This window comes from Capsicum annuum, chromosome 4 (genome assembly GCF_002878395.1).
Source record: "Capsicum annuum cultivar UCD-10X-F1 chromosome 4, UCD10Xv1.1, whole genome shotgun sequence".
Lineage (NCBI taxonomy): Eukaryota > Viridiplantae > Streptophyta > Magnoliopsida > Solanales > Solanaceae > Capsicum > Capsicum annuum.
In genome coordinates, this window is record NC_061114.1 from 164,704,854 (window position 1) to 164,724,951 (window position 20,098).

At 32.6% G+C, this 20,098-nt stretch overlaps 1 protein-coding gene across 2 annotated transcripts; it reads left to right on the plus strand.

Moving 5' to 3' along the window:
- Nucleotides 1-881: 881 nt before the first annotated feature.
- Nucleotides 882-6,008, plus strand: LOC107854440. 2 transcript variants are annotated; one of them, XM_047410839.1, is made up of 2 exons: nucleotides 882-1,052; nucleotides 3,550-6,008. In XM_047410839.1, exon 2 carries the CDS (start codon nucleotides 3,968-3,970, stop codon nucleotides 4,658-4,660), a length of 693 nt encoding a protein of 230 aa, XP_047266795.1. In that variant the 5' UTR covers nucleotides 882-1,052; nucleotides 3,550-3,967; the 3' UTR covers nucleotides 4,661-6,008. The 2 variants fall into 2 exon arrangements, with proteins under 2 accessions (XP_047266795.1, XP_016554941.1); XM_016699455.2 differs by lacking the exon at nucleotides 882-1,052 and having other exon boundaries at nucleotides 3,331-3,921; nucleotides 4,299-6,008.
- Nucleotides 6,009-20,098: the final 14,090 nt, after the last annotated feature.

The window sequence follows — 20,098 nt, forward strand, 5'->3', positions numbered from 1 at the left end:
GAGGGAGCCAACCTAACATCTTGAGAAATCATAGCCAAGAAGGAAAGTAATCCTAGAATAATCAAGGTCCTAAACAAAGGATGACTAAACATGAGATACTAACAATAACATATCTTAGTATGAAAAAAAGGAATCATAAACGTACAAATTGTTGACACCCAATTTTTACCTTCTGATATTCCTCCTAAGCCGCTATTTTACCAAATTATTGATTATTAATGTTAACATTTCTTTATGTATATTATTGATATCAAATAAATGCAAACGTATTGCACGTTTGAGTTTGATATATGCAATTTATTTTATCATCTATTTTATTTTTTTTACATATAATTTTATTAATTTAAATATAATTGTATATATTTTTTATTAATAGTTACTAAATTATTTCCGCAAATATGCTTACTCAAACTTTACAAACACATTGTTTATTGCACATCATCATCATCATCATCATCACCGTCATCACATCTATATTTTTCAATTTTGTATTTATAATCTCTAGTTGTCTAATTTATTTCAAAATATTATTTTTGCCAATTTTAAATAATATTTTATGTGTATTAATTTTATTTACATAATTTATTCATAACGATTTTTATAGCACCGATTAATCTTGTTATTATTGCTATTATACATATTTATCAAATAAAAGCCTAATTTGATCTAATTTCCCCAAATCATTTAATTTTTATCCATTTTTGTGTACATTTAATGTCAATTCTAGCCTTCAATCTTTGAAAACCCAATTTCTGACCAATTTGACAATCTTCTCAATTTTAATCTCTACCATTATTTATACATGATCAACGGTCAAGACTAAATAAAATATATTACTTTTTTTTTATAATACATATACTCAAAACCCTAAGTCTCATTTTTCCTCAGTTCCAGTCGCTCTCTCTCCATATTCTCTCTCTCCTTCAGTGAGCTAACTCCAGCTGTCTGCAACCCCCATCTACCAAAATCTCTACTTTCCATTCATCGCACCACCATCATCGGTGGACTGACCACTGATAAAACGACCTCTAACAACCAAAGCAATAGCTATGGTCAGTGACCACCCCCTCTCGTCGTTCTTTCTTTGCACTGCTACCTCGCTAGATGTGATTACCGACAAGCAGCCGACAAACCTCCACCACCAAATAACCCCTCGCCTTCTTCTCTCTCCCCATCTCCCTCTCTTCGATGAAGGTTGCCTCCCACCAACTGCAAAACCAGCCAGCAACCGCACCACCATAAGACCGCACTCTCCTTCTCTTGTTGTTGCTCTCCATCAAACCAACAACAACTACTATCGCCGCAAGTCCGGTTAAATATTGCAGGAAAATGTTGATGATCATGACATATTCTTGAAATCCATCCTAGATTTGTTTCCTGTTTAAATTCATGTCAATTTACTTTTACCATTTTTCTTCTACTCATTTTCTTTTAGACAGGTTATAAGATTTGAAATTCATGAAACATTACTATGAATTTTGATCTAATTCCTTTAATTTCATGTTTTTCTAAACCTTCTAACTGACATATGTAAAAGCCTTCAATTTTTACGACACTTCATTCGGTCCTAATTTCGCACTTGATTATTGATCTTTCAATTCTCAAAATACATGAGAATTTACCATTGAAACAATGTTGAAATGGAACTGAAAGTTATATTTTGTTCGAATATGATTCATGAAAGACCTTGTTAATTTGATCCTCTTAAAATTAATTCGTGATACTGATTTCTATACTATGTTATTTTGGAAAACTTGGATTTGGTGATCACTAATTTTACTGGTGATTCTCCCCTTAAAACCAGGATGGGCAGCATGTTGTTTGACTAAGTATGGTAATTCTATTTAAAATTGGTCAATTTCAATTTGACTAATATGTCTGCCTTAATTATTTTTCTTTGAGTGCATCTTGTCCACAACTTTAGTATTTATATCTTTGAAAAATCTGCACATCTTATGGCTTGTACCTTCCCTTAAATTCGGACAGATTCTTGCTTGTCTCTTTATGGTAACATAATATGATTCCCCTATTAATTAAGTCAGCCCAATTGATTAAGGAAAAGAAACATCCTTCATTGATTTTTAAAATATTTCTTCTCCTTTAATTCTATGTCATTCTTTATTACATAAGTACAACCTCTATTCTCTTAACACTTACTTTTTCATCTCATACTTTTCCGATACAAAAAAAAAATTCTTCCTGGGCTTTCAAATACTTGGTTTAATTTCTGGCTTTAGTTTTTCTTGTCCTGCAATATTCTTGTTTGGCGCTTCCTCTAATTCTATTGTAACTTTGTTTAACCGATATGTTTTCAAACTCATGTGTTCAATTTCATAATTAGTTAATGCAAGTCTATGAATTTTAGTATTTGTGGTGTTCCTTTCTCGTTAAACTCCAATAAATTAAAATGCTTGTTTTTTTGGATTTGCTTTAGTCGTTTGCATATCTGGATGCTATCATGTCTTATGCTTGTGTGAACTTATCATATTCGAGTTCTTAAACACCTTGTGGATTTCGGAAAGAGTTCGAAATATTTTGCTATTCGTGTGTTTGATGTCCCATTCATGTCTGATAGGTTCTCTGTGCAAAGTCATTTTGTTGGAGGAGAGGAGCTTGTATGGAATAAAAGGGACCTTCTATTTTTTCATCTAATTTTTATTTGTTCAGTTTGTAATAATTCTTTGTATAAATGCTACTAGGTATAGTAAAATTTACGGGGCTGCTTATGGAGCGTGGGAATTCTGTGATTTGAATATCCTTTCACTTAGATATCATGACTATAGGGTTATTGAACAAATTTCAAGTTAAATTATTTTACCACTTAGGCAAACAATCTAGGGGCTTTAATGTGTCACTTTATTGTCTGGAAATTATGTCTTAGGGTTATTAACTACTAAAATTGATTTCGAGCATGTCAACTCAATTTAATTGTGTTTAACGATTTCTAGCATGTTTTCTTAGTCCCTGCCATGTTATAATTAATTTTCAGCGTTCTAATTAATTTTTGGCATGATTGTTTAATCTTCCATGAGTCATATTAATTTTCAGCATACTTCTACTAATTTTTGGCATACTAATTTATTTTCCAACCAGCAAAATAATAATTTTCAGTATATTAAATTACTTTTCATCCTTTAAAATAATAATTTTGAACATATTAAATTACTTTCTAGCATTAAAAAAGTAATTTCCAGTATATTAACTAATTTTTCAGCATTCAAAAATAACTTCCAGAGTGTTAACTTACTTTCCAGCATTTTAAATAATAATTTTCAGAATATTAAATTACTTTCCAGTATTTACAAAGTAATTTCTAGCATATTAACTTATTTTTCAGCATTCTAAAATAATTTTCAGCATGTTTTCAGCATATTTATTTAATTTCTAGTATATTAAAATTGATTTTTGGCATTTAAAAATAACTTCCCAGTAAATTACAACTACCGTTCAACATATTTTCCAACATATCTAAGTTATTTTTTTTTTAACATATTTGAATTAATTTTGATATGTTAAGATTAATGAAATCTTACATGATTAATTAAATAGATGGGCGCAAGTTAACGAGGTTGCTAACAAGCGCTGATCAGAATCACCATGGGGAGGCATCGCAAAGCTGATCGAGGATTGGATTCGAAAGGGAAATTGTCACGCCGGTGATAGATAGAAATCAGTACTCGGCAGTCACGTTTGGAAGTTACATCCCAGCTTAGATTCAGTCCATAGAGGAGGAGGATGAATTCTCAGACCCAGATTCACCTATGACTATTCAATTGGAGCCTTACGGAGTCGGCACTACGAAATCACAGCCAGCTATGCGTAAATTGCAATTCTCAGAAGTAGAATCTAGTGGTCCGGCAAAGGTTACAAAGATAGAACAAACCCAAAAGGAGTATGACGCAAATAGGGACGTGAAACGAGGTAAATATCTAAACTATATCCCTCCCACTACGTGTGAAGGGAAACAATGTGTTACAATTGTAAAGAGGACCTCATAAAATCAGAGAAGTATCGGAGCTTTGCACTAATTGGGTTTGTGGTGGGAGATACCCCATATATGAAAATTATGGAGAATTATGTTCAAAATTTCTGGAAAACGGAGAAAATTTCCCAAATTATGTATCATGATGAAGGTTACTTTGTATTTCGATTTGAATCTGTGAAGGACAGTGAGGAAATACTATTTGGTGGACCTTACACTTTTCAGAACAAACCTTTTATACTACAAAGATGGGAGCTGAACTTTGAATTCAATCCAGATTGTATCACTAATATTCCACTATGGATTACAATGCCAGGCCTACCGGTGGGATATTGGTCGACGGAATCACTAAGCAAACTAGCGAGTGCAGTAGGAAGATCACTGCACACTGATAGCTTCACAACATCAATGGAAAGAATATCCTATGCTCGAATATTGATAGAAATGGATGTTTCTCAGCCCCTTATAGAGGAAATTGATCTAGCCACCCCCTATGGGGAGTTCCAGCAAATAGTAGAGTATGACTGGATACCCAAATTCTGCAAACATTGTATGAAATTTGGTCATAACTCAAAGGACTGCTGGAATGGTTCAGAGGAAGGTGACGAAGAACTAGAATTCAAGGAGATGCGAAGAAAGAAGCAATGGAACAGGGGTCGAATTAAACTACCACTCTAGCAATCCTTCTACAGGTCTGTCCTCTTCCTCATTTAAATCCCAGGCCTTTCAAGTTATTCAAGACTGTGTTGAACCACCCAGAGTTTGAAAATATGTTAAATACGGTATGGCAAAGGCGATACATAGGTACTCATATGTACAGAGTATGGAAAAAATTAAAAGCTATGAAAGATGGGCTCAAAAACCTGAATGCATACATGGCTGCTTATAACCAAAAATTGATTCAGGCTCGGCAAGAAATGGAAGTTACATAGGACAAGTTGAATACTGATCCATACAACCCTGACTTAATAGACCAGGAGAAAAAAAATAGTTGTTAAGATCAGGAAATGGAGTGAAGTAGAGGAACTGGTGCTGAGGCAAAAATCAAGAGTTAACTGGATAGAGAGTGGTGATACAAATACTCAATTCGTTCATGCCCAAGCAAAAATAAGCGCTAGCAGGAATTCAATAAATTTCATCCATAATTCATAGGGGATGAAAGTGCAGGAGCCAAAGCAGGTTGAGGCAGAATTTATAAGATTTTTCACTAAGCTAATGGGAACTAAAGCAGGGAGCTTGCCGTGCCCAAATGCTGAATTTATCAAAGAAGGACCATGCTTGTCTTACTCTCAGAAGTGTAGATTGATAAATGACATCACAGTGGAGGAAATTGTTCAGGCTGTTGAAGGACTACCAGCAAATAAGTCACCTAGAGTAGATGGCTTCCCTGCAGAGTTTTTCTAGAAATAATGGGCCACGATTAGAGAAGACACAATCAATGTTGTCAAAGAATTCTTCCAAACAGGTGTCATGCTCAAAGCTTTTAGTGTTACTACAGTAACACCGGTCCCCAAGACTCCAAACCCCACTCAAGTAAAGGACTACAGACCTATTGCATGTTGTACAACTGTTTACAAAATTATTACCAAGATTTTGACAAACAGGATTAAACAAGTGATTGGAGATATTGTCAGCGTAGCCCAATCTGCATTTGTAGAAGGAAGAAGCATTATTGATAACATACTATTTAGTCATGAAGTTTTAAAATGGTACACAAGGAAAGGATTATCCCCTAGATAGGTGATGAAGGTTGACTTGAGGAAGACTTGTGATTCAATTGAGTGGAGTTTCTTAGAAAGTATGCTGGCTAATTTGAGTTCCCCAGAAAATTCATTCAATGGGTAATGGCATGTATTTCATCAGTCTCATACTCACTTGTTCTGTTTGGAGGATTGACAAAACCATTAGAGGGTTAAAGAGACATAAGGCAAGAAGACCCCATGTCTCCTTACCTTTTTGTCTTGGAAATGGAGTACCTGTAAATATAATTACAGCAAATTGACCAAAGCACAGAGTTTAAATATCATTCTAGATGCAAAAAATTAGGAGTGAAGCATATATTCTTTGCAGACGATTTACTCTTATTTTGCAAGGTTGATAGGATATCCATACAATTATTTTAACATATTTTCTGCTGCTACGGGACTCCAAGCAAACACTAACAAAAGCTCAATATACATGACTGGGGTCAAACCTAAAGTAAAAAGGGAAATACTAAGCTCCTTAGGATATCAGGAGGGGGAGATGCCTTTCAAATACTTAGGAGTTCCATTATCCTCAAAAAAGCTAAATGTGGCACAGTGCATGCCAATTGTTGAAAAAATCACTGAAAGAGTGAGGTGTTGGTCTGCAAAATTGCTATCCTATGCAGGTAGAACACAGTTGATCAAGTCAGTCCTATTTGGTGTGCAAATATACTGGGCCCAAATTTTTGTACTGCCTAATAGAATCTTGAAGTTGATCGAACAGGTATGTCGAACTTATCTATGGACTGGATCCATTGCTAGCTCTAAAAAAGTTTTGATTTCCTGGGAAAAGCTCTGTACTCCAAAAGCAGCAGGTGGACAATACATAATAAACATGAAAATATGGAATCAAGTAGTAATTTTAAGATTATTGTGGGCTGTTACTGAGAAAAAAGAATGTTTGTGGATCAAATGGTTAATGAATACTATATGAAAGGGTACACTGCAGAAACATACCCTATTTCTTCAAATACTACTTAGGTGCTGAGGAAAGTCATAGAGGCCAAAAGACACATAATGGAGATTGCTAAGGAGACCTGGTAACTACATAGAAACAAATGGTGATAAATGGTAAGTTCTCTATCAAGAAGATGTATAAAGCTATGCTCCCGAACTATCAAAAGGTGGACTGGAAGTGCATCTCTTTACACCCAACCATACACCCGAGACACAAATTCACAATATGGCTGGTAGTATGGAAAGATTAGCAACAACTGATAGATTGCAGAGAATAGGTGTTCAAGTCCCGTTGGAATGCAGTTTCTATAACACTAGCTCAGAGTCAGTAAACCACTTATACATTGAATGCCCTGTAACCAAGGCACTATGGACAAGACTGTTAGCATGGTTGGGTCTACAAAGAACAATTGGGTGCTAGCGAGAAGAGTTGAATAGTGCAAATAGGAAAGCAAAAGGTAAATCTGGACAGTGTACTATGATCAGCTGCACATTTGCAATGGCAGTAGAACTCATATGGAGAGAAATGAACCTGATTAGATTTCAGAAAGGAATTTTTAAGCAGGATAAACTATTCAGGGAAATTGCCATCCACATTCATATCAAAGGACAAGCACTACATTCATGGAAAGCTGCTCTCAGCAAGCTGGATAAATGGCTTTAACTGTGGAGGTGAAGGGAGAAGCTGACATAGTATAAGCTTATATTTTGTCTAAACTTAGATTGTTTCTTGTTAGTAGACAGTAGCTAGATTAGCAAATAAGAGAAAAATAGATGGTCTGCATCTATATGAACTTGTAATTCAAACTTTTTTGGCGTGAAATGAAAAGATTGATAGTTTGACCAAAAAAAATTAATTTACAATGATAAATAACATGCCTTTAGGATCATTAATGAGGTTCGACATTTTAATTAGCTTACAACACTAGATATCCTGTCTATAGAATTTATTTAATTAATTTTTATCAATACTAATCAGTTGTTGGATATTTAAATATCATCCCTATAGGTTCTAATTATACAAAATGAGTAATTTTTTTAAGCATGGTAATCATTTAACCAACTTTAATAAATCAAGAGATTTGTTTGAGAACATTACGTGCTACTTGTTCGTCTAATATGTTTTTTTGATGTGAATCTTGAGTCTAATTAAGCAGCTTAGTTTCCTTTGTCTAGATTCAACTCCAAAAATAGAAAGTTGAATACCTCTTGGACATTAAGCTGGGATGGGTACGCATTTTAGTGAACACTAATTTTATCATTTTTTAGAACGCCTCTAAGTTTAATAACCACACTAGGTAGGATGGGTAGATAGTTGAAAATGATGGAAGTTGTCCCGAGAAGAATTCGATAATATGACAGACGACATTATTATCCGTTAATAAGTCGAGCGGTGATCCAAATAGGTTATAATAAACTACTCGTTCGTACCTTTTGAATCGGCTTTTTCTTTCTTCATTTTGACTGTTTAATTATGTGGAGGTAGTTTAGGTTCAGTTATTTAAATAATTTTTTCCATATGAATTGTTTCACTTCTGTCTCCTTGCTTATTTGATCTATATCTTTCTTTTTTATGTCATCACCTAGATAAATAATTTAAAAATAACTAAGTTACATGTCTTGCTTATTTGCATTCTTTTCATCACTTAGTTATTATTGAGTTACTAAAAATAATCGACCTTTGTTCATCACGTAGAATCCCCATGTAACATATGAATTCGATCGAAACCCATATTTGTAGACCTCAAAAGATATCTAACACCTTCCTTTCGAGGTAACTTGAACCCTTACCCGATTTCTAGTGACATAGACTAATGAACTGATTTGTAATTAGCCTAAAATGGTGCCCTAACACACCTTAATCCTTTAGGTGGTGACTCTTTCTTTTCAACGATCCTAAAAGAGTTGTCGCGTTGAATCTCACTTTTTGCGAGAAAATTGAGGCATGACAACATGACAACTCTGGTAGGGATAATTAGGTTCTAACCAATATGAATTTGTATTTTATGTGGGATTTAATTCTGTGTCGATACAAATTCTCAAGTCATGATGGCTCCTACCTTATCCTATCAGTAGGCAAGTCAAGCCATAGCCAAGAATAATAGGTAACAGGCTAACAAGTAGAAACTAGAAAACATCATGTATAATGATAGCAACAGTAATAATAAGTGAAAACCAAGAAGGAAACATATATAATATATTAAAGCAAGAAAAGAAAAAAGGGCCAAATATGCAAATGAATCCCTCCCAAAACCTGGTAAGGTCAGTACTAGAGCCACTACCAAAACATATCAAGAGTACTAGGTATAATCTAAAATATACACAATATATACAAGTAGTCTCGAGTACAAAGACTAAACTACAGTAGATAGAAGAGGATCAACCTCGGATGACAGTAAGCTCACCCTGCTCCGAATCAGTATTGAAAGGTAGGAATCACGTCAATGTTGACTGCTACTACCCAAAACTGCATTAAAAAAAGATTCAAAAGTGTAGTATGAGTACCAAAGCAACACATACTCAATAGGTATCATTGGCTGAGTGAGATCAATACAGGAAAAGTATAACTAAAATGGGATGGTGTAATCTAAGTCAACAGTAAACAAGGATAGAAAGGTAAACAACTTCCAAGATGCATAAATACAATAAAAGAATAAATATAAGTGATACAAAAAATGAATAACACAGTAATAAAAGATAAGGCAACCATAACCTAACTGGTCCACCATAAGCCCACTAGACATATTGAAGAAGACAATTAACCCAATCGTACCTCCATAAGTCACTGGAACATAGAAGAAGTACTTAAAGAAAGCAAACATAAATAATCTGGAACTTAACTGATCCCAGAAAATTATAGTAGTCATCCAGATGTGAACCGGGCTTGAACTGACATTAATGGATAGTAACAAGAGGCCTGACGTCGGGATCGAACTAGTAGTGGTGGATAATAACAAGAGGCCATTCGTTGGATTCTACCCGAAAATAGTGTTAATAACGAGAGGCCACATATATGATATACAACATAACTCATAATCAGATGTCGGACTCGAACTGAAACTCAGAGTAACCACAACTCGCAGAATAACAGTAATTAGTACCATAACTCCCAAATCATCATATCCAAATATCGAACTCGAATCAAAACTCATAGTAACCATACGCAACTGTAATATTAAAATCTATACCATACCATAACCAATTCCAATGCGGTACAAAAATTCACAATCAATGATAGAAATAAAGCATATGCTAAACCTAAATAGAAGCTAAAATATGTTTAACTAACCATTCTCATATCTTAACTTAAAAGAGAAAAATTTAAGGTTTTCACAACTTAATCCCATGTCCTAATGTAATAGCTACTATATTATTTTGAAAAACAAGAGACAAAAATGGGTACTAACTGAAAAATAAGGCATAGTGTGTATATCAAATGGTACGTAAACTACAAGTATATGTCCAAAATAGCATAATAGTATACAATTACCATAAATAAGATCAATCTAAAGGTAGGGTAAACCTAGTCTACCTGGATGCCAAGCTAAAAACCTCTTCGATAAGCCTTCAAATAATGCTCTACTAGAACTCGAGCTTGAATAACTTGATGTGAATAATTAATTTTTCTCTCAATGACTAGCTATAATGTTAGTGGATATCTTGCAGAAATCACTCTTAATAATATAATCATATACAGGATCTGTATATGTTTAATTGTATATTATATATTGATAATAATATACATAGTGACCCTCTCTCTATATTTGTAGTGAATTATATATATAAGGGTAAAACACTGTCGACAAATTCTCTTATTTATAAGAGGGGTTCTATACCACCCCTAATTAATTATTATAAGTTATTTATGTATTATAAACTTAATAATATTTAATAAAAAATTAAAATAGAGATTTATGACATATCTGCTTCAGCTGTTTCAACCGTAATTTTATCATATCACCCCTAATTAATAATTCCTAATTAAATATTGTAAGTCATTTACATATTACAAAATTAATAATATTTAATTAAAAAAAGGTAAAATAGACATTTATGACTGTTTCAGCTGCTTTAATCATAATTTTATCATATCAGCAAAGCAAGCACGAGGTCTAAATGCTTGCTTCAGCCGCTTCAACTTTAATTTTTTTTATAGCACCCCTAATTAATTATTATAAGTCATTTATGTATTAAAAAATAAATAATATTTAATAAAAATTAAAATAGATATTTATGACATATCTGCTTCAGCTGCTTCAATAGTAATTTTACTATATCATCCCTAATTAATTATTATATCTCTAATTAACTATTATAAGTCATTTATATATTTAAAAATTAATAATATTTAATTAGGAAAAAAATAAAATAGACATTTATGACTGTTTCAATTGTAATTTTACTATATCATTGTTAATTAATTATTATACAAGTATTTTTTATAGTAGTTTTTCTATGTCGCTTCTAATTAGTTATTACAAGTCACTTAAGACATGTGTGCTTCATTTCTTTTATCGAAATTTTGCTATATCACCCATAATTGATTATTATGATCGTCTAAGGAGTGAAAATTTGAAAATATTTCATAAAAAAGGTAAACAAGACATAAAATGATATGTCAACATAAAAATTTGATTGACTATCAAAATTATATTAGTTCACATAAATTAGGATGGGACAAAGAAAGACACAAACTAACATAGATTATTTGAAAATAAATTAAAAGGTATTATAAATCACGATAATTAAGAACTTAATATAAAAGTATAAGTATATATATATATATATATATATATATATATATATATATATAATATTTGATTGACTATCAAAATTTTATCTGTGCCACATAAATTGAGACAGGGAGAATATTCATATATTATTGAACATAATGTAAAAGACATTGTAAATCGTATAATTAACAACTTAAGAAATTTAAAAAAATAAATATTTAACTGACTCTCGAAATTATACCAGCATCATTTAAATTGAAATAGAAGAAAAAAATATTATAAATCACAATAATTAAAAATATAAATTATTTTAATAATTTAAATTGAGATAAAATAATAAAATGTATTGGCACCACGCTGGCACGAGCCATCGATATCTAGTATAAATTAAAGATGCCGCTTAGATGGCTTGCTGCCTAACTTACTATCCTTAACAATACCTATAATTGCCACTTACACAACCACTTTGACACTTATGTGACATGTGTCGTGTATGTACACACACACAATACACAACACACACATATATATATATATATATATTATCAATTTTAATTCCATTACGTACATACTTGGGTATTGCATAAGTTCGTGATAAAATAATAATAATATTTTGAATAGTCCATAATTAGTAGAAAATTATTTCTAATAAAATCTTTATTATATAATAATAATATTTTAACATATCTAGATTACTATCTTCGCTTAAAATATTAGTAGACTATAAAATATTATTATAAAGTAATATACACATATCACAACTTAACGAATTTATTCAATATCACAAAAATATTTTAGAAGGGTAATAAAATATTTCTACCAAATGTCAATTTACATTAAATATTCTATAATATATTTGGTATCACTAAAATTCTTAAGCTGTCACGACCTGATCTCGGGCCCGACCGTGATGGGTATCTAAAGCCCACCGAAGGCTGGAGACCACCCTCTTTACCAAGTCAATAGATCATATTATATATAACAAAAATGAACAGCAGAAGACAAACCAAGCAATATATAAGAATGAATAATGAACCTAAGGCAAGGTTCTAAGAATTCAACATAATATCTCAATCCATAGTTGTCCACAAAAGCCTCTAACAAAATCAAACATCAAACTACGTCGATACATGCCCATAACTATAGCCAAAAGGGAATACAAAGTAGGAAAACAAACCAATGAAAATGATAAGAACTTTCAAAGGATGGAAGCTCACTACTTCACAGCAACTCAAACAACGTGCTATTCCACCTAATGCTGCACGGGGATAAAAGTAGTGTCTTCGAACCCTACATTATGAAACAATGTAGGAAGGTTAGTGGGGTGAGCGCTAGCATGTAACTCAGGGAAGGAATAAAATAATGTCATGATCAAATCAATCCAAAACCATTAAAGAACTACATGCACAGATTCATATACATATATATAAGACACTGAGATAGGGTACAAGGTTTAACCATTAATTTAAAACCATCTACCTGGAGTGTGTAGCTCAGACCGTCCTAAAGGCACCCACGGGCTATATAGGTCTGGCTCCCCCAACCGAAAGGCACCCAGTGCATGTTAGCCACACGAACCATAGAAAAACCAAGGAAAATCTAAAGCCACCAGGGTAACTAGCCGTCCCCAAAATATATATATCAAGTGTGACTTGAACACACGAGTATATAGACCCCTACGTCGGAAATGTGATTTTCAGTATCGGTTTTCCCAGTACCTCCACCTTCTACGGAGAGATACACAACTATCTTTAATCTCAATTAAAACATTTGCACACAACCCATTTATTTAACCAAGGAGTCATTCATTAAGGCATTTACCGAATGATATCATTATACAAATTAATTATGCTTGTAAGCCAATTCAATATGTCAAACCAATCAAACAATTACACTCCAAACATCTAATTTACTACCATTACATAGCAACCAAGGCCTTTCAAAATCAATTTTATAAGTGGGGTTGAGGTTAAAGCCAATTCCAAACCATTAAACCATCAACTTGGGGAAACCCATGTTTTCCATTTCAATTTTCACACCCATTCATTTAATTAGTTCAAAACCCATGTTTCCTATTTCAATTTCCACACCAATGCATTTAATTAATTCAAAAACATGAAAATAAAGCATAATCAGTTAATTCAAAACTGCGGGAATTCAATTCATGTAATAATCATTCTAAACCCCTCAACCCATATTCAAAATCCAACAATTAAATCACATGGATAACAATTAAAATACATGACCTTATATAAAATCAACTTAGGGAGGAGATATATGCATTAAACACATAAGAATTTGAAAGAAATTTGGAGGTTGGGACCTGGAGGATGAATGCACAATGAAACTCTTAAGCTATTCTTAGGTTTAAGTTTGAGAGTGAAAGAGAGCAATTGATATTTGAAAAACTGATGAAAATAAGTCTATTTTATATGTTTTACAGAGAAATGACTTTTGAGTTTTTCACAAGTTCAAATGCTTTCGAAAAAAAGTTTTTAAACTCGATAATAGAGTCGTCACTTATTTATTTAAAAAAATTAAGAAAATCTTTAAAAAATTACTTAAATGATTCAAAACAAAAAAAAATTATTTAAGTTTGAAATTTCGGGTAAGTGGTCCCTATTAATACTATTAGAAGGTTGTTAAGGCACCAAGAGTATCCGCTAACTTGCAGTTATCTGGAATATTTGAAAATAACTCTTTTGACTAACTTTAAAAAGGAAAATTGATTGTTGAAAAGAAATTGGTTAAGGAAAAATTTACACAAAATAAATGGACAATTTAGTAGAGAATTAACTAGTTCTCAAATAGCACATAAAAGAAAAAGGAGAGCATTAGAATACTTAGGCTCGTAAGCCCATATCCATCAACTCTGTCCTAATCTAATTGTGCTTTTGGCCTACCTGCACCTATCCTAAACTATTCATTTGGGCTTTTGGCCCATCATCACCTGTCCTAATCTAGATATTGTGATTTTGGCCCATAACCTATCCTAAACTATCTTTTTGGACCTTTGAGGCCCAAAATATGCTTCACCTTTATTAAAATACAACTTTGGCTTCGAGGCCCAAATGAATGAATAAATAAATAAATAAATAAGAAAAATAAATAAATAAATAATAAAGTTGAGACTTTTTAAGTCTCTTGGTGACTTCATCAAATAGAGTTTGACCCATTTTCTTCTTTTTCTATCTTCTTTCACCCGTACGCCTTATAACTGACTTTTGGACTTTCTTTTAAGAGATGGGTCTCATTGGCCCATTACGAAATACAAAGGAGAAAGAGTTCATTTGGACTCCAAGGCGGGTTCATGCAAATAAAATGATGAAGGAATCAACCTGTGTCCAAAATTTTAGTAATTAATAAGCTATAGGATTCATGTTACTATCAAACATACTTACACACAAGTAAATTAAGAAAGAAGTAGAAGTTCATAAAGTTTGAAGATAAAATCCATAATTAATCAAAGGAATTCCAATTACAAGAAGGAATAAATCCCAAAATAAGGTGTTGTTATGGTTCCCAGAAAATAAAGAAAATAATTTGTTATTTTCTTTTAATACAACAAAAGGACCTAACAAGCATGCTACAGAGAGATATTGTAAAGAAATCGTAAGAGTGTAGATAAATCAACAAGAAAAATATGAGGAATAGTCCAAGAAAGGAATAATAAGCCCAAACACAAGTGCAATACAAAGGGGCAGAATTCAACATTAGAGGGTTTACTACTTCTCAAATAAAATTCAATATTCTTGGTTCCTTACAAAACCAGAGAAATAAAGCATAAGTTTAGGCAAACAAACAACTAATTCTAAAAAATTCTATCTTTTAAAGCATAATCATGCTAAAGTAGGAAGCACATTAAACTTTATAAATACAAAATTGGAAACATGATCATAAAAGCATGAGAAAAGTAGAGAGATGAAAACTTGACATTAATCGATTTTAAAAGAAAAAGAAACTTATAGGAAAAGACCCAAATGCATAAGTTCACCAACCACAATAAATAAAAACCTAATCAACAATGGGCGAATAACACACATACCAATGATAATATGGATCAAGGAACACGAGGGAGATTCTACCTATTCGAAAGAACAAGACGGTCTATCAATTAACAATACTAAAAATAGGAAATTTAGGCTTAAACAGTAGCCCCAACAGCAGTGTGACTAGGCCAACACAGAGCAACAGACAAAGGGGATCAAAATTTAGGACTAATGAAATACGAACAAAAGAACAGTTAAATTGATGCTAGCATCCACTATCAAGATGAAAGTCGTAAATTGATGGAGAGCAAGAGACTAAACTGTAGCATATGCAACTAAGCGATAAGCTTAATTAAAAAAAAAAGAAAACTAAAGAAAGAAGAAAGAAGGAGAAAATTTAGTTGCACAATATCAAACACATTAAACAATATGAATAATGCTACATCTCAAAAAATTGAAAGCAAAGAACTTAATGAAGCAAAACTAACACTGAAACTGCAAGCTTATTTTTTAGAAGATTACGGTAGTAGTGACACATTGAAAACGACGATAATGAGTTTTATCTAAAAAAAAACAAATACATCCTATACCCTTCAAGGCTTCTAGAACATACAATCCCAACATTCATTACTACGATTACAGATGGAAATCACTACTAGCACAAAAAAAGAAGAAGAAATAACAAAGGAATCAAAATTGAAAGTGAAATATGTATTTACCTTTTTTGGGGTAGTAAAATGAAACTCGAGCGTTCGTCGGAATCTTGACCACCACCGAGGAACTTTGGAACTTCGGGAATCCCGATTAACCAACGACTTTTCACCAAAAAAAAATTACTAGAAAAATAAGACTTTTGCTCAAAAGCTTTTTCAACCTTCAAGACTTGGTTTCTGCCAAAATAGTAGTAGTATTTATAGGAAAGGATGAAGATTTAATTTTTTGAATCCACCAATGTGGGAGAAAGAATTTAAGGGTGTGTTGGAAATTTAAAATTAATGGTAAGCTTTGTTGGAGGATAAGGAGAGGTGGAATTGTACAATCTAGTAAACATTTTGTATTTCAAAAATGGAAAAAGGACAAGGTTGAGGTAAAATTATACAATCTAGTACAAATTTTGAATTTAAAAATGAAAAAAGAACAAGGTTGAGGTGGAACTATATAATCTAGTACAAAATTTGAATTTTAAACTGGAAAAAGGATAAGTTTGAGGTGGAATTGTACAATCTAGTACAAATCTGAAATCTAAATTTAAAATTTGGGATTTGAATAGGTAGATTGGCTTAGGCTATTTATTAAATAGCCAAAATTAAATTGAAATTAGCCAATCTCATTTAAATTTTTGCCAATTGAGAATCAATTGGTCAATTATATTACTGTTATGGCCCTAAATTATAATTTTTGTCAATTGTATTAAATTAAAATCATATCGAAATCAATTGGCCAGTTGCATTGCAATTATGGCCAAATTGATTTCAATTATGACCAAATTCAATGAATTAATTAAAATTTAAATAAGATCTGATATTAAGTTTAACCCCAAGCTTCTTGATTAGATAAAACCAAATAAATATGTCTCCAAATAAATTCATTTTTAAGAACAAATAATATTTAAATCGAGATCTCTTTTTAATTAATTTTCAGGCTTAAACTCAATAATAGTCCAATTTTGATTAAAAAATTAATTTAAGTAACAAAATTTATACAATCTCGTATATGTAAATACGAAAATGTATAATCGTCACTTAAAAGATTAAATCACCCCACAATAAATATTGTAGAGCACATTTATCCAGAGGAAATAAATATTATAGTTTTATTAAAATTCGAAGAAACTTAGGATTTAATTTAGTCACGGAGGGCAAAAATTAGGTGTCAACATTATGTTTAAGGGTTGTACATGGGTGAAAAGACCCAAAATCCCCTCACCCCAAGTGAGAAAATTTAAAAGTGCACGAAAATTATGCCTTGGCGTGGCATGCCAACATCACGGAGACTATCCTCTATGCCACACCAATATCGCGAAGGGTAGACTCCGTGACATGACAAAAACTCAGAGGTTAACCTTAGTGGCACGATGATATCATGGACCCCTATTGCCTAGGGGCCCCAAAATATCCCCTAACCCTTTCCAAAAATTTCAAAACTCTTATGAATTACCCTTTTAACATCCTTAAACACATTTCAAGTCATAAATCGATACTACGGACATGGGAAGGCCAAAAATAAAATGCTTAAAATTTTATGGGAATTACATTAACCTCTCTCTCCCTTAGGATTATTCATCCCGGAATGATGAGTTAGGACACTTTTAGCACGAGAATAGCAATAACACACCCGAATCAAATAACAAACTCAGAAAGTAATAAGAGGAAAACGAAACTCATACCTTAAGCACTTTTGTTTGAAAATAGAACATGAATGGATACTTAGCCTTCATATCCTCTTCAACCTCACAGACAGACACCGCGTCGCAGTGGAGTGCAATCTAGCACTAGTCCTTTTCCAGTGGCGCAATGTGATTACGTCGTGTCATGCTAGAGGCCAAAATGATGCTTGTACTTTTTCCAGTGAGCCACTGTGATAGCAGCGTGTTGCGGTGGGGCCCAAAATCAGGATTTTCCAATTTTGAGTTAAATTTTACAAAGGGCAATCACTACAAGAAAAAGGGCTATTAGGGACGAGAAAAATGGTCCCTAAAAGTCTATTTCTGGTCTCTAAATGTCAATAGGAATGGGAAAAATCTGGTCGCCACCCGTACCTAAAGGCTCCGTCGCTAAAGATCAATTATGACGACATCAAATTCCCAGTTGTTAACGATTATTTGCGACCAGGAAAATTTTAGTCCTTATAATGCTTTTAAAGACCATATTTTTTGTCCCTAAACATACAGATTGATTGGGGTGTACAATATTCAGGGACAAGCTTAACTAGTCCTTAGAGGTGTGATGCTACCAAAAATTTGGTCCTTAAAGAAAGAAACAAATTCTGGTCCCTAAAGCTCTGTTTACAATTTAAGCGAATGTGCAGTAGTTTTAAAGAATGCTTTGCTAAGATATTATACCATTTCAAAGATAGATAATATCAAATGCACATATAAACAGAGTTATCACTTCTATTGATTATAAAATATGTATTAACATCGCAAAGAACCAATGCTATAGACAAATATTTAAGGAATAATACTATTACACGGTCATTAGCCCACAAAGGCTAACATCCTTCATACATATTCTAATGTTTTGTTCAACAATCCTAGAAAAATGACCAGAAATTTGTCAACTTGTTTGAAATCATCATAATTCGTAGCAATTGAAGCTTCAAATCTCATGTGGAGCTAGTTCAAGCCTTCTCTCTGGTACCTACAGTAAATGTAAACAGTAGCAATTGAACCATTTCAAGCATAAAAGAAATCACTAGTCATATCAATATCTAGCTGACACTCAAACACCACGAAGCAAGATAAATTCTATATATGCAGTAGTTATTCGTACACTACAACATAATCTAATCAAACTGAATTTGCTATCTACTACTATATTTCACGACCATCAATATACAGAGATTAAGGTGAAAGGTAGAGAAAAACTTACATTATCATACTGTAGTTCAGTTCAATAGTAAAGAGATTTTTTTTTCGTTGAGAATACGACATAAAAGAGAACAATTTATTCTTATTCAAACAGAATAAGCTTTGCAGGTGCTAACAATTAGATTTAAATTGGTGATGACACTATTCATTAGCTGAAGGACACAACTTAAGAGATCTTTTTTTTGGTTACAGACTGAACGATCTTGATGTGACTCCAGGGCTAAATACAAATATTTGTTAATTGATCTAACTAGATACATTATCGTATGGTATTGAAAGTTTTCAAGTCTTGCAAAGATTACAGATGAGGGAAAACAAACCTGCATCGTTTCCAGCAGTTGAATAATCTATATCCTGCCGAGAATACAATAAATAAGGAAAGCACAAATCAGCAAAGCACATAAAATCTCTCATCAAAGCAAAGAAATGTATAATCATTCAAGCCCATTTTAACAAAAGAAACTAGCAGATAAAGAATCTAGTAGTTTGGAAAACAAAGGAAAATGGGACAAAAGGTAACCTCCAATGTCCATGTTCATCTACATGAAGTCAAGATCTACACTCGTACGTATTGCTACTTGCTAGAACATTTTAGATGCAAGTTATTCAATCAGGCATTACTACATTGAGACCTAACACTATCAATAAGGATCCAAAGAAAATCCTTTCTTTTCATTCTTTCCCTTTCTCCGGGTTCCAAAGAACTACCCATACTGAATAAAAAAGAGCAACATAAAGGTAAAAAAGACATAAGGCAACAACCCTGACAAGACCAGGAGAGATATAGATACTCAACTTCGATAAAATAGAGAGGTACTTAATTAATGACGTAGCAATTTTCTGTAATTTCTATTCAACACATCATAAATAGAGAAATAACATTGCAGCTTATATACATGAGAGATAGATAGAATTGAAGCTCCAAAAGAGAAAAACATACAAAACATAGCTAGCATACTTATATTTAGGCCCCCCCCCTCCCGCGGATTGGCATTAGTGATAGTTGCACTCATCATATTGTAGGAGAAACCTTTATGTTTACATGGATAGTCTCCAGCTTCTATGAAATGACCAACATATTCATATTTGTCTCATTATATGAA

What these genes read in the sequence shown, in the direction of transcription:
- LOC107854440 (XM_047410839.1), top strand. Translation starts at nt 3,968, where the DNA reads ATGTGTTACAATTGTAAAGAGGACCTCATAAAATCAGAGAAGTATCGG.